Source organism: Pteropus alecto, unplaced genomic scaffold (assembly GCF_000325575.1).
Source record: "Pteropus alecto unplaced genomic scaffold, ASM32557v1 scaffold45, whole genome shotgun sequence".
Lineage (NCBI taxonomy): Eukaryota > Metazoa > Chordata > Mammalia > Chiroptera > Pteropodidae > Pteropus > Pteropus alecto.
The window spans coordinates 27,780,698-27,795,858 of record NW_006442491.1 but is presented as its reverse complement, the minus strand read 5'-3'; the positions used below and the strand labels follow the sequence as shown (position 1 = coordinate 27,795,858).

Here is a 15,161-nt window from a genome sequence, read left to right as displayed (position 1 = left end):
ACAGTACAAAGGTCAAGACCATGAAGCTTACTCGCTGTGTGACCTTCGGTACACAATTTAACCTCTCTGAGCCTCAGTCTCATCTACAAAACACAGAGAAAGGACACACTTCATAGAATACTGGGTGGGCTGTACATTAAGCTTAGAGCCTGGCGTTTAGTAGATGTTCAATGAATGTCATTATTTTTAGCAAGGAGCGAAGAAGGCCAAATGGGAAGGCAAACCTGGAAGGCCCGCCCCTGAACTCCACTGCCCCTGGTGGCCAGGCCGCTTGCCCATCACCTCCTGAAACCTGTTCCACACCACAGACCTGGCTGATGCAGCTGGGAGCTGAGGATGTCACACCAAGAACTCTCTCTCGAGGGGCATGCTCCAAGCCAGCTCTGCCTCAGGGGCTGAAACACCTAAGTAATCAGAACCCACTCTCCCCTCTAGCCCTAGCACCTCCCAGGTCTCTCCAGGGACAGTCAAGCATCTGTGGTACCCAAAAGCCATGCTTAATCGTGCTATGTATGGGCCTTAAACACCCTCCCCCGTCATCCTCAAGGATGCAGTGCTGGTGCCACCTCCTCTGGGGAGCTCTCCCATCCCTACTCCGTGCTGCACAGTGTGAATCAGAAGCTCCCCAAGGGCAGGGACTATATGCCAACTATTCCAGTATCTCCAGGCCCCAGCTCCGCAAATGTTACTGGGATAATGAGTTAACAGAAGAATGCCCGCCCACGAGAGAACTCTGTGCTATAAGGTGCTCTGGGCACAATGTCAAGTGCTGGGACCAACATTACCGACTCAATCAAGTCCAGGGCTTCCGAGAAGCTGGACCCCACGGCCGGGACCAGGAGGTTTGCAGCCTCTACCACCCACTTGTAGGGCAGGCTGGTTTCTGGCGAGGAGCCCTCCTCGTCATCGTGCTTGGGGATGTCATCCAGGGGCTCTGGTGTGCGCACGTCGTCCAGCTCTGCAGGGACAGCGTCCTGCTCCCTAGCGGGGGCGGCTGCCACAGACTCCTCCTCACTGCTCTCCTCTTCCTTCATGGCAGGGAGTGCCGGGGGCCAGTTACTCACAAGACTTCCCTGTTGGACACAAAAGAACACCATCTGGAGCTTTTGAAACAAGATACTCTTCTGTATTCCAGCTAAAAACGTATAACCTGAATGGAATAAGAGATCCGCGAAAGAATCCAAATAGAGTCTCTAAAATAACCGGCCTTATAACATGCTTCGAAAATATCAGTAACATGAAAGGCTGATGAACTATTCAAGATAAAAGAGGAAGAAAGAGATATGACAACTAAATGCAGTATCTAATCCTGGACTGGATCGGGGGCAGGAGAAAATGGAATATGGACTATAGATAAAAGTCCTGAATCGAGCGTTTAATTCCCTGAATTGGATATAACTGTACTGTGGTTATGTAAGTGCATGCCCCTGTTCTTGGGAAACACACTGAAATATTAACAAATAAAGAGGCACAATGTATGTAACCAACCCTCAAATGGCCCAGGTTAAAAGAAAAGTAACACGAGTATATAGAAAGATGGAGCAAATCTGGCAAGAGAGTTCTTTATACTATTCTTGCAACTTTTCTGTATGCTTAATATTATTTCAAAATAAAAGTTTAATAAGCAAATGTATACTAATTTTTTGACAGGAAAAAAAGTATAGGAAAATCCATTGTGGCAAAAGTTCTCTGGGCAGAATCTTGGAACAAGCTTGACACGTTAACCTGACAGATCCCTGCAGAGCCATTAAAACAGCACATGTGACTAACAGAGTGAGGAGCAAGGTCTTGTGTGAACGGTGGCGGAATGGAGTCAGAGAGAAAACCCAGGCTCTGGATTCAAGCACAGCTTTGCCACTTACTTGGTGACCTTAGACAAGCTGTGATACCTCAGAGTTTCAGTTTCCTTGCCTATAAAATGAAGACAATGAGAACACTAAGGCAACCTACCGAGCACTGTTATGCAGATCAGCAAGGATGTGCAAAGCATCCAACCTAAACGGTGGCTATTATTACTATTGTAGTCAAGTGGCCAGGATAGAAATGGTTTGTGATTCAAGCAAAGGAAGAAAAGGAGATAAGAACAGATTTGATTAAAAGCTTGTAACTGCTATATATTTGGAGGGAGAGGCGGAATGCCATCAACACTGTGGCATTTAAAAGGTACCTACAAGGGAATCCCACTTTAGAAAACAGCCACTTTGGAGAACAGTTTGGCAATTTCTTATAAAGTTAGGTATGTATTCACCATACAACCCAGCAATCCCACTCTTGGATATTTCCCCAAGGGGAATTAAAAGGTGTGTTCATGCAAAAACCTGTACACATATTTATGGAAGCTTCATTTGTAAACACTAGTTGGAAACAATGTACTCGGCCAGTAAGCAGACAGACAAACCATGGTACATGCAAGGGACAGAATATCAGTTAACAATAAAAAGGAACAAATCACTGATACATTTAACACAGGGAAGAATCTTAAAGGCATAATAATGCCAAGCAAAAGAAACCACACTATATATATGAAATATGACTCCACTTACATGACATTCTTAACAAAACTGCACAGAGGAGACAAATAAGTGGTCGCCAGGGGCTTGGGCAGGGGCAGGAGTAGGTGACTACATGTGGGAATTTGGGGCAGGGGGGTGATGGAAATTGACTGTGGTGATAGCTACATTTGTCAAAACTCACAGAATTGTCTACTAAATTTTACTGTTTGTAAATTATACCTTTATGAAATGAAGGGATAAGGGAGCTACCAATAAACTGGGGGAACATTACTATATAATCAAGGGGTAATACCTTTAACACGTAAATATAAAGTTTACAAACCAATGAGAAAAAAGACGAAAAGGCAAAAGCAAATCAATAAATTAAAGAAAAAGTCAACCTCACTAGTTGTAAAAGAAATCAGAACCAAACGATATTCCATTTTAACTCTTAAAATTGGCAGGCATTTTTATAGTCATAACCAGCAGTGACAATGATGTGGCAAAGCAGGCAGTCCCATGCATTGTTGACGGGAGGATGAAATGGTACGACCCTTTGTGTGGCAATTTGGTAACGCTTATGACAATTTCAAAGGTCCACACTACTTGACCCAGCCATTCCGTATCTGTAAAATTAACCTACATAAGTCAGCAAATGCACAAAGAATCTGAACGATGTTCACTGCAGTACATTGAGGGATATGGTGACAGATGTTCAACAGAAGATATGACAGATTCAAGAATGGTGTAGAGCTCTACATACACATGACATGGAAAGATGGAAGTAGCAAAAGAAACTTGTAAGACAGCAAGATATCGCGTTACCTCATTTCAAACTTAGCGGGCTCTGCCTACTGCACTGTTCAGTTCTGTGAAGTTTCTAACTCTACAATGATCATGTATTACTTTTATAGCACGGGAAAAGCTTATAATTAATTGCAAGCATTGCCCGGTGAGTGGGGAAAACACGAAGTGGACCCACCACACATTAACAGGCAAAACCTTTCTAGTAAGTAATCTAGCACAAGGTGTTAAGAGTGTGACTATGCAGCTCTAAGAATTTCTTAAGAAATAATTGAGTAAATGAGCAGTAATTTAGCTACAAGGCTGATCATTAAAGTTTTCTTTCTAATAACAACAACAACAGAAAATCTGGATACGGATTTCATTTAAATAAATAAGCAACACAACAGAACCATTAAAATGATGATAAGGCTGATACCAACACATTGACCTGACTTCCAGTGCTCAGAGTCAAGGTCTGGGGCCGAGGCCAGGCCAGGCCAGCCCAGGCCGAAATCAAGACACAAAGTGCTAGGGGACAAAAGCCAAGTCCATATAAACTGATTTTCAGCCATGTAGGATTTTCGGAGACTAAGGAAGGTCTGTCCACTCTGCCCTAGCCTGAAAGACCACGCCCCCATATTCGCTGATGCTCACGGTTTCTCTTTACGGCATGCATGCTTCTTCTTCAATCAGAAGTAAAAAGACTGAAAACTTACTACTTAGACCTGCAGGGAAAAAAACCGTGAGAAGTAGACTCCTTTGTTCAGCAGACACATAGGGAGTCCAGACTAGAGGAAGAAGTCGCTTTGCTTTTCATTTACCCCTTTCTCTACTATGTAAATTTGTTACCTCATGAGGGAATCAAGAGATACTGTCTGAGTTGAAAAATGAAGAAACAGAGGCAAAAACATCATGTAACGCTCCAGCAGGGTGCTGTACAATTACAACAGTGAATAAGTTCTATCTAGTCCCCAGTAAGAATTGGGAAGGAGGGTAACGGGAAAAAAATTACTCAATAGTTCACAATTACAGAAAAGATTAGAAAACCATGCTCAAGTGCTACCTACCACGCCCAGCACTGTCAAATCTTCACGCTTTGACACGTTTGCTTCGAATCTTCATTTTTTAAGAATCACATTTTTTAAATATCAAAAAAAAGTTTGCTCTGGGGTGTGGGACAGGAGATGTTAACATCTGCATGTTGGTTCCATTTTTACGAATGCAATGTAATACTATTCAATGATTTCATTTATGATTTTCACTTCTATGATGGAAATGTTCTCTATCTTGAGTGCGGTGGAGGTTCCACCACTGTTTTTGTGATGACTCAGAACTGTACACTAAAGGGAATGAATTTACTGTATGAGAATTACACCTCAATAAATCTGATTTTTTAAATTGCAAACATGCTTTTATTATGAAAAAAAAAAACAGGTAGGAAGAAAGCTGTGGATAGGGACAGAAAAAGGCTGAGGGCAATCCTCAGTTTTATATTTCGGCTTGCTCTGTCATGCTTCACCTGTGGGCAGACAAGTCCCAGGTACGTGCAGACGTGTGTGACAAGGAAAGGCCCTTGTGACGGACACGCAGCCACACTGAGACTCTGCGGCAAGAACTAATAAACAGCTGTGGGTAAGGTAAAAAGGGATGTTAAATTAGACCGTGTTGGATAAACATCCAATCACACACCAACCCAGAGCCACAACCACTGGCTAAGTGCCTTGGACAGCCATCTCACCTGGCCTTCCGCGGGGTAAGCACTCTGATGGCTGTCCTTGTCCTCAAGCTCCAGCAGCAAGTACACGGGGGGCTTACAGTCTTTGGACTCGCTCCGGAAGCCTCCTGTGTCCACCTTCCTTTTGATGGTAGAGTTCCAGTGATTCTTCACAGCATTGTCCGTCCTGCAGGGGCAAACGGGGGACTTTTGAGCCCTAGCCCCGTGGCCCATGTGCCAATGGGCACATCACTAACCTCCCCCGAGCTGAGCTCCACCCCTGTACATGAGGGTCCCACCTGAAGAACTCTAAGGTCTCTTGGCTCTAAGATGAAGCCACGTTTCTAGCCCTTAATGAGTGATAGACCATTTCCACTCTGCTAAATAACAGTACACAATAGCACAGACGTGCTGACACACAGTAGGCTCTTCTTTGAGGCTCCGAGCAGAGTACTTTTCTCTTGAATTGTGCACAGAGAATAACAGCTCAATTGAGCAACCAGTCTAAAAAGGTCTGTCTCTCTAACCTCTCCCACCGCAGACCCTCAGGACACCCACACACAGAGCATGTCAGGTCAAGGCCAGACTTTACAGAGACCCCATCTTGCTGGGACCTTCCCTACTCTTCTCCACTCCTCCTTTCACAGGTGACAGCCTTTCCTCAACCTAACCCCATGTGCCTTAACCTCTATGACTCGGGTTCTGCTTCCAGGGAACCTGACCCAAAACACCTCCCAGCCCTCCCAGCCCTCATGCTCAGATCTGGGGTACTCCAAGCTATAATGCACTTCATTCTTTTGCTCACATACGTTTATGAAGTGCCCATAATGTGGCAGGCATTGCTCTAGGCACTGGGGATACACCAGCAAGTAAGACAGGCGGCTGCATTAAGAGTCTACTCTAGCTGGGGAGATGGGCATCATGTCTAATTATAGTTGGGGTTCGAGCTGCTCAGAAGACAGGCAGGGGCACTGCAGTGAGGCTGCCGGGGACCGACCATAGTCTGGGAGGACAGGGAAAGCTTCTCCGAGGAAATGACGCCCCCATGAAGAACTGAAAAATGAGAACATGTCGGCTATGCAACAGGCACAAGGCAGAGGACATTTTTGGGCTGACCAAGGCACACCGGGCGTTCTCAGTGGAGGGATCACTGTGTATGAGGGACTGAGCAGAGGGACGCGTGAGCAAGGACGCCGTGGGTCAAGGCAGGGCTGGTGGCATGAGCCAGGGCTGGTGACGTGGGGAAAGAGGCTGAGTCTTCAATCCAAGTGTGAGGAGAAACGCTAAAAGAATACCATGCTTGGGTTTGAGTTCTGAAAACAGACCACTCCAGACTTCAGCGGAAAAATAACCATCTGGCATTCTATCTCCTCCCCCTCCCAGGACCATACTGCTGTGATGAAGAAAGGATTAAAAATAAAACAAAATAAGGTAAAAAAATGCGTAAGGACAAAGAATACGGCATAAAAGGCAGTTGCAAATAAGAGATTTTTATAAGTTTCCGGAAGACAGAGGACAGTTAGGAGAGCAATAAGCAACTTAGGAGACTGGGAGCTGACCCGAAGGAAGACTCTGGCAAGAAGGAGCCAAGTCTTTCCAGAGCTCCCTGCAGGACCCCAAGAGGCTTGAGGCTTGGAAGGACCAGGCCCAGTGAGGAGCAGGCTGAGGACAGAGAAGTGGTTCCAACATCCAGATCCTGGCCTTGACCTCACAGGCAGGAGGGAGGTTTATTCTCTGGGAAAAAAGACCAGGCAATCCTGGCCACGGCAGAGGGCAGGAATGGCGCACAGAGCTGAGAGAGGGGCTAAATGAAAATATGCACACCGAATGGGAGGCCCCCAAGCCCCCTGTCCCTACAGCAAGGCCCGGGCAAGAGTCCGAAGGACCCATGCATCCCTGGGAAGAGAAACCGACTCCTGGAGTATTCACCGGCAAGGCTCTCACCCTGCCTGGCCCCGTCCCCAGGCCTCCGGAAGGCAGCTCACCTCCCCGGCAGCATCTTGGCAATCTCGGCCCAGCGGTTGCCCAGCACCTTGTGGGCCTCCCAGATGATACGATCCTCCTCCTCGGTCCAGCAGGACTTCTTCACCTCGGGATTGAGGTGGTTGTGCCAGCGCTCACGGCATTGCTTCCCCAGCCGGCCCTTCAGGTGCTTGGCAATCAGCGTCCACTGCTTCGTGCCATACTTCTTAACCAGCTCAATGACCTTGGAGGTAAGCCTCTATGAAGCCAACCGACCCGCCCCTGCCTCGGCCCTATCACCTTCTCTCCACCTGAGCCCCACCACCAGGGCGGCCAAATGACCAGCAGATGACACACTCAACCTTCAGCTTGACCCCCTGCCAAACCCAAGGGCAGGCTCGAAGTCCCTTGATTTGCAAAGTGGGTGAAGGCTCACTGTGTACGCAGCTCTGTCCCACTAGTTACCTTCTGGTCTTCCTCCTTGGTCCATGGCCCCTTGACGAGATCCGGATTCAAGACCCTCAGCCACCGGTACTGGCATTGCTGGTCAGTGCGGTTCTGGGAGAACAGGAATCTGTGAGAACTAGGAAGGCAGCCTTGAATCCCGGTCGATCATTGGACTCAGGGGACTGCAGTCTGGAGTCAGGCCCACCTCAGATGGGTTTTGTCCTATTCCTGCACCCGCTACGCACTACAAGCCCACATGCCAGAACATGTGGTTTCTCTTTCCTACAAGAGGACATGGATGGAACTGGGCAAACTCAGAACCCTATGGGAAGCCACCGCCACCACTGTAGCCTTTAAAATCCCTGTAAAAGCCGGTGGGATATGTCAGGGACTCCTGCTTGCTTCAGGGAGTGTTATTTCCCCGAAAGTTCTAGATCACGTGGAAGAGGGAGATGAGGAATGGGGCAGAAGGGGTCTGGTGACTTGGTCTCTGAGCTCCCAGAGTGACACAAGAAATAAGCCAGGTAGCAGCTCCTGCCACACACACTCCCTAACCAGACACCTGCAGTCCTGGGAGGGGGGATCCGACGGAGACCTGTACCACCAGGAGACTCTAAGTGCTGGATGTGGTGGCACCAGCCAATTCTGCCTGCGGGAAGTAGCTTTTCCCCTCAATTTTAGTCTCACTGTTGAGAAACAGCACTAGTTCGCTCCAGGCTTGCAGGAAGAAATGCAAATATGCGAATTCCAGGTTGGGAAGAAAGGGCCCAGGGGAATGGCTAGAGGGGATGGGGTGCACCTTGATAAGGAACTCTCTTTTCTTCTCCTTGGCAGCAAGCCTGTCCCAGGCCTGTCTGGTCACCTAGAACCCTGTCCTTGGGGGAGGGGGCCACAGAGGAACTGCACTCACAGGAAAGTGGCTGGCCAGAAACTTCCAGTTTTGCTGTCCGAACTGCCTCACCAGGGTCCTCAGCTGCTCATCCTGACAATGCCAGAAAGACAGAGGGCTCAGGCTCACATGATGCAGAAAGCAGCTGTTTGAGACGGAGCCCTCTCCACATGAAACAGCCTCATTCATCCATTCAGTCATGACTTGAGCACCTACTATGCAGCAGGCACTACAGACACAGAAGTGACAGAGCTGCCCAACCTCGTGGGGCTTATGGTCCAGAGGGAGGCACCTACTATGAGCACCTACTATGCACCAGGCACTACAGACACAGAAGTGACAGAGCTGCCCAACCTCGTGGGGCTTATGGTCCAGAGGGAGGCAGATGCTAATTCAAGGCTCCCACAAACTAAAGTGAAGACACCATGCTGGGAGTATGGAGAGGTATGTGCTAAATAGGTGACTGCCTATTCAGGGAGAAAAACAAAGAGAGTCCCAAGGAAGTCTAGTGTAACTGGAATGCAGGAAGCAGCAAGGGAGAGAGGGACGAAAGAGCATTTTGGAGGGGACAGCAAGGGCCAGACCACACACAGGTTGGTTTGGGCCTCTGTGTCATGCAAAGCCACTGATGCATTTGAGCACCAGGTGCTCACGGTCCAAAGTGCTTCTTGTGAAGTTCACTTTCACAGCTGCAGGAAAAGGGGCTGTAAGAGAGCAGGATGGACGAAAGGAGGTCATTACAGGCACCCAGGTCAGAGATGATAGTGACATAGCGATGGAGATGGGGAGACACGGGCAGAATCAAGAGTAGTTGGAAGGCAAAACGGTGCCTGTTAAAATGTTCTCCTGAAAATGAACTACTGATTCACGCAACAATACGGGCTCTCAATACCATCACGACCAGTGAAAGAAGCCAGACATAAAAGAGCACGTACTGTATACCCCATGCATATAAAATCCTAGGAAATGTAAACTAAACCCTAGGGACAAAAAGGTAGTCAGTGAGTCAGGTTGTCTGAGGTCGGGGCAGCGGGGGAGGGATGGACAGCAAAGGGGAGAGAGGACTGCTCGGTGGTGACGGAAATGTTCTAACATGTGATTGATGGTGCTGGTAGCTGCAAGGTAACATGTCTGCAGAAACTCATCGAATTGTACTCTAAATGGTTACAGCTGATTGTATGTAAAGTATTCCTCCATCGAATTGTTTATTTAAAATGTGGTATATCCATACAATGGGTTATTAATCAGGCTTAAAACAGAAGGAAGTTCTGACTCGTGATCCCTCGAGGACATTATGCTAAACAAAATAAGCCAGTCACAAAAAAGACAAGCACTTTATGATTCCACTCACATGAAGTAAAATAGTCAAAATCATAGAAACAAAGAAGTAGAAAGGTGGTTTCAAGGGCTGCGGGAAGGGAGATGAGGAATTAAGTGTTTAACAGGTACAGAGACTCAATCTTGCAAGATAAAGTTCTAAAGATCTGTTGCACAATGGGAATACACTTAACATCACTGAACTGTACACTTAAAAATGGTTATGATGGTAAATTTCATGTTACATGTTTTTCACCACAAACACACTCTCTCCTGGACAGAAAAAAAAAGGACAACACAAAAATCTAGACCCTCAGCTGCAGTTTGGCCACAGTCCAGCAGTGGCTGAGCAAAGTCCCCACAGATCCTGTAGCTGAGCCAGCTCACACCCACCCAGGCAGCCCTAGATACTCTGCCCTCCTCCGCCACCTGGCCTGGCCAAGGCCCACACCTGCCTTCATTCCTCCACATCCATCTCCGGCACCACCATCCTCCCTGACAACCAGCCATTTCTTCTCCAACTCCTCCCTGACCTCATGGGTCTCCCCCACCTGTTAACTCCGCCGGGTACTGCCCTAGTCTGGCCACAGTCTGCCCCGTGCAGCACCCTGCCCCACTCCCTTAGCACTGGTCTCTGCCCCAGGCTGCCCCCAAATCCTACACACAGCAGGTTAGCTCTACTGAAGCCCAGATGTTCACGTCATTCTTGTGCTTTAAAAATCTTCAACAGCTCCATCCTGCCGGCTGAGTAATCCTATACTTCTGAGCCCAACCGTCGAGGCTTTATTTGGCCCCCATCGATATTCCTTCCATATCGACCACTCTTCCCCTTCAAGGACCCTTTGCACCAGCCAACCTGGGGCTCTTCTACTGGCTTTTCTCCACCCACAACCCATTTCCTATTCTGACCTGCTCACTGTTTTATACTTTGCTGACTGCTGAATTTCCAAATCCTTATCCATGAAACTTTCTCTAATCTCTTGAGAACAGCAGCCTCACCTTCTAAAGGTATTTTGACAATTATCTCCCTGACTGCTGAATTTCCAAATCCTATCCATAAAACTTGCCCTAATCTCTTCAGATAACAGTAAGTAACCTCTCCTTATAAAGGTATTTCAACAATTACCCATGCTTCCTATACGCCAGGAGCCTTAATGCAAGCAGCAGAGAGAAGACAGTGAGCACACAGGGACACTGATCCTGCCGGGGCTGTGGATGACCACGGCACACCCGTGGGCCTGTGTGCAGCCTTATCTCTCCGCCCCAGATGGTGAGCTGCTCTAGGGAAGGGACCCCATCTTGTTTGTTCTTCTAAGCGCACAAGAGCTGAATATAGTCCCTGGTCGACAGGGGGATGAACAGAAAAGGCCGGTTCAGCCCTTCTCTGTAGAAACATCTTTTATGATGTAAGAGGGGTTACGACTCCCACAGGAAGAAAAAAAAAAAAAGACTTAAAACTATAACACACCCAGGAAAATAAAGGTAGAATAAAAAGATAAAGCCAGTAGGAGTCTAAGATGGTACAATCAATTTAGAAAAAGGTCTGGCAGTTTCCATAAAACTAAACATATACCTACCTATCCCATGACTGTACCTAAGTATCCTCCTCAGAGAAATGAAAACATAATCCTCAAAAAGACTTATGCAAGAATCTTCACAGAAGATCTATCCACAATAGCCAAAAACTTGAAACCACTCAAATGCCCATGAACAAGTGAAACACACTGTGGTATAGCCGAAGAATATTATTCAGCAATAAAAATGAACGAATTAGTCAATCACGCAACATTTTGCTGAGCAAAAGAAGCCAGATAGGAAAGAGCACAGCAGTATGATTTCATTGGTAGGACAACCAAGAACAGGCAAAATGAATCAAGCCAAGAGATATCAGATCAGCGATTGCCTACAGATGGGGAAGATGGACCACAAAGGGAACATCTGGGGATAATCAGAGTGGTGCTTATGTGAGTACACGTTTTTATCGAAACTGTTCACTTTTAAAAGGTGTATTCGATTGCATATAAATTATACCTCCATAAAACAGACTAAAGAATAAAATCAACTCAGAGCTGGATGTCACAAGATACAATTAATTTCTTAAAATAATAGAGGGAGGTTGCAGATTTGGCTAACCCTCCTAGTAGTTAAAAAAGTCCAGTTAATATCCACAATGTATAACATGCCAGCTTCCAGGAGACACAGCAATTGCTGGCCCCGAGGTTTGAGACACATCCCCCCAAGAGTCCTCGATATTGAGTCCCCCAGAATGCTCTAAGAGTCATCAAGAAGAACCAGAGGACCCATCCACTTCCTTCACTGGCTCCTCCTCTTGATCACACCATTGGGGTATCAGGCACACACACTCCCAGCTGCCATCACCTTCACTGGACTTGCCCCCCAGCATCACTCACCTCCTCGTGGGTCCATTTGACCTTGCACTTGCTGTCCCTCTGCTCTGGCACGTCCGAATCCGTGTCCTGGTAGTGAAGCTCATCCAGTTCCTCACTAGGGAGAGCAAGCTAAAGGTCAAGGACATGTGTCTCCACGTGCTGCTACGTGGTGGATGGAGAGTGTATGGGTAGGAGCCAGTGACCTCTAGGGAAAGGTTTGAGGGATGCAGGCTTTTACGCTTTCTGCTTTCAAAAATGTAGGTACCTCCACCCTCCTTTTTAAATTTTTTAATGAAATGAGGTTATGGGCTATTTTATTTTCTTCTTCATTTTCAGGAATACCCTAAGGATTTCAAAAGCTACAAGAAAAAGTTGAGATTTCACTAAGAATGTTATGATATTCAAAACCAGACATCGTTTAATGTTTTTTTCAATAACAATTTTTAAACTGGCATTGATAGTCTAAGGATGTAAGATGATGATGTATGTAACCAAGTTCCAGAACTTTAAGAAATATTGGTTATTTGGAATAAACATTTTAAATACCTTATCTTAGCAACTACGTCCACTTTTTCACATCCCCTCTCTCAATCCTTGCCTACATATAGGCATAGTTTATGGAGAGAAAAATCAAGAGTACGAGCAGCTTTAAATTCTGGATGTTTTTATTTTCTATGGCAATTTTCCATGTTGCTCCAAACTCTTCATATTTATCAGCTTTAATGACTCTGAAAATAGATACCACACTTTCTATCTCCAGTGATATCAGGTGCTCACAGAAGATTAATGAGCTTCCAACTCCATGAGGTGGGTAGGACCTGCCTCAATCAGGTCACCTGTCAAGGTACATTCCTAAGTCAGGCATTTATAAGTGGGAAGAGCCTAAATATCTCCAGACAAGCAAAGCAAGTACAAGCCAAGAAGAGAATTTCCTTTGTGTCCATCTTCTTTACCCTTTCTCCAGAAATCAGTATCTTCCTAGTCAGCATTTTCCTATGTGCCCAGGGGACCTTGGAAATCCTATCTCAGACTGTAGGCCCTGAGGCTGCCTATCTCCTCCTGGATGTCATCTAGTCAACAACAGAGGTGAGTTCCACCTCCACATCCGCAGGGCCTTTGGGGGTTGGTATCAAAAGGTCTGAAATGTTTGCTCAGGGAATGACTGGATACAGGAGTAAATAATCATACAAAGCTACTGCCTATTAGTAGATAACAAAAATTTAAATATTTTTAGAAAGAAAGGGTCGAACAGTATATAAACCCAGCAATGCATTAATCACAGAAGGAACTGGAATTCAGCCTAGCCCCGTCATTCCTGACCTAATTCATAGGGTCCTCCACCGTCGCAAAGTAGGAGACAAAAATTCTACACGATACTAATAACAGAATAAAGCTGGCTTTAAAATCAACTACCCCCAGACCTCTTTCTGACAGTTATGATTGGTTCTTCGGCACACAGCTTCTAAAAGAAGCTCGGCAAATGTTCCTTCAAAGATTTAAAGGTGTCTGTGTAAACATTTCCTGATGCTCCAATACTCAATTTAATGGAGACCGCAACTCAGCTGGGAGAATTCTGTGAGATGATAAACTTCAATCACCCATATAATGCTGACCATCCCCTTCACATGCATTCTCATTATCCCCACTTAATAGATGTGGAAATTGAGGCTCACAGGGGTTATGCCACTTGCCAAGTCCACAGAGCCAGGCTCCACAACTACACCTTCAAGTCCTCACCTCGTAGTCCCTACTGAAAAAGCACAGGCCTAGTTAGTGGTGGCAACCACGTGTAGGTCCAACACACCCTTTCCATGCTCTTGGATGGGCTGGGCTTTGCTCCAGGTGGGGTGAGTCAGAAGCTGAGCGGGAAGTGGGGCCCTGGTGCAGAGAAGTTACAGCAAGTGGCCAAGAATGGAGCTGAGGGCTGCGGGGTGCCATAGAACAAGACGGGGTTCCTCCACTGAGCCCCAGGGGAGAAGTGGCAGAAGGCCTGGGGGTTGTCTAGGACTTCTGTGGTTCCCTGGAGTAACACTTCCTGAACCAAAAATCAGGATAGGGTCTGACAAATGCCTGACCAGAAAACTCCTGAGAATTGGAGCTGACCTGGGTAATTATGGCCTGAGAAAGGAAGACCCTGTGTCAGGCACCCTGACCGCTGCCCAGGGATCAGAGGCTTCTTGGCTAAGAGGAACTCTGGGGAAAGCCAGTAGGGAGTGCTTTTCAAGTCTATATACCCTTGGCCTGAAAAGGCAAACACCATCCAGAGGGGGTTTAACGTAATCTGGGCTGCATGAATCCAGGGAGGGATCAGGACAGGACCCCACTGTCCTCCCTGACTCCCATACTGGCTGAAAAGCCCAGAGCTCAAGCCCTAGGCGCAGAGAGTTATTAAGAAAGGTACCTGGAGCTCACAGACCAGGTTTCAGGCTTAACTCTGCCACTTACTTACTCTCTAGGGTATTAAGTAAAATGGAGACCGCGGTTCCTGCCTTGGCCCCAGAGACTGCTGGCAAAGAGCGGTCTTGATACACGTCAGCCTGTCTTACTCTCACCTGCAACCCCAGCTGCCCCAAACTTCTCATGTGGAACAGGAAGACAGGCCTCTAAAACTAAACCCAGCTGGGGCCCGGAAACCAGGTGGTGGGGGACAAAAGAAGATCTCCCACCCCCAGCACCCTTCTCAGACTGGGAAAAGGGCTTGGGGTACTCTACTTCCCCGAATGTTGAGAAGAAACGCACACCCGCAAATCTGAACCCAAAGAGGCTTGAACGACAAGTGTCTTCTAGGTTTGGCCTCCCGCGCTCTGACTTGGACACCGCCATCCCACTCCCACCCCGCAATTAGGCGGGAGACAAAATGACATCATGCAGGGTTTGGCCCAGGTCCCAGGAGACCCGCCCGCCCAGGCTCTGAGACCCAGAAGGCCCAGGGAGCGGAGCCAGGGGCCCCAAGAGACCCCCGGCTTCGCGCACCCCTGCGTGGGGCGACCCAGGGTTCAGCATTTCCCACGGGAACCCTCCACTCCCGCCCCGCTTGGAGGGGCTATATAGCGAGAATGGGGGTGAGGTAGGGTTCCGGGTGGAGGGGGATGGCACCTGGGGAGGGGGGAAGGGGCCCTGAGCTGCACGGCTCCGCTCACCCGCGCGTCCGCCGAATCCCCCCG

The 15,161-nt window shown here is 47.5% G+C and overlaps 1 protein-coding gene across 1 annotated transcript in view; it reads right to left on the bottom strand.

Moving 5' to 3' along the window:
• MYBL2 (MYB proto-oncogene like 2) overlaps positions 1 to 15,161 on the bottom strand; it is a 40,846-nt gene that overhangs the window by 13,440 nt on the left and 12,245 nt on the right. The window contains exons 5-11 of the mRNA XM_025039726.1: positions 15,094 to 15,158; positions 12,019 to 12,112; positions 8,312 to 8,383; positions 7,420 to 7,512; positions 6,978 to 7,198; positions 5,017 to 5,179; positions 786 to 1,073 (exon numbers count right to left, since the gene is read on the bottom strand). Coding sequence (XP_024895494.1) covers positions 786 to 1,073; positions 5,017 to 5,179; positions 6,978 to 7,198; positions 7,420 to 7,512; positions 8,312 to 8,383; positions 12,019 to 12,112; positions 15,094 to 15,158 — 996 coding nt within the window. The remainder of the gene's footprint in view (positions 1 to 785; positions 1,074 to 5,016; positions 5,180 to 6,977; positions 7,199 to 7,419; positions 7,513 to 8,311; positions 8,384 to 12,018; positions 12,113 to 15,093; positions 15,159 to 15,161) is intronic.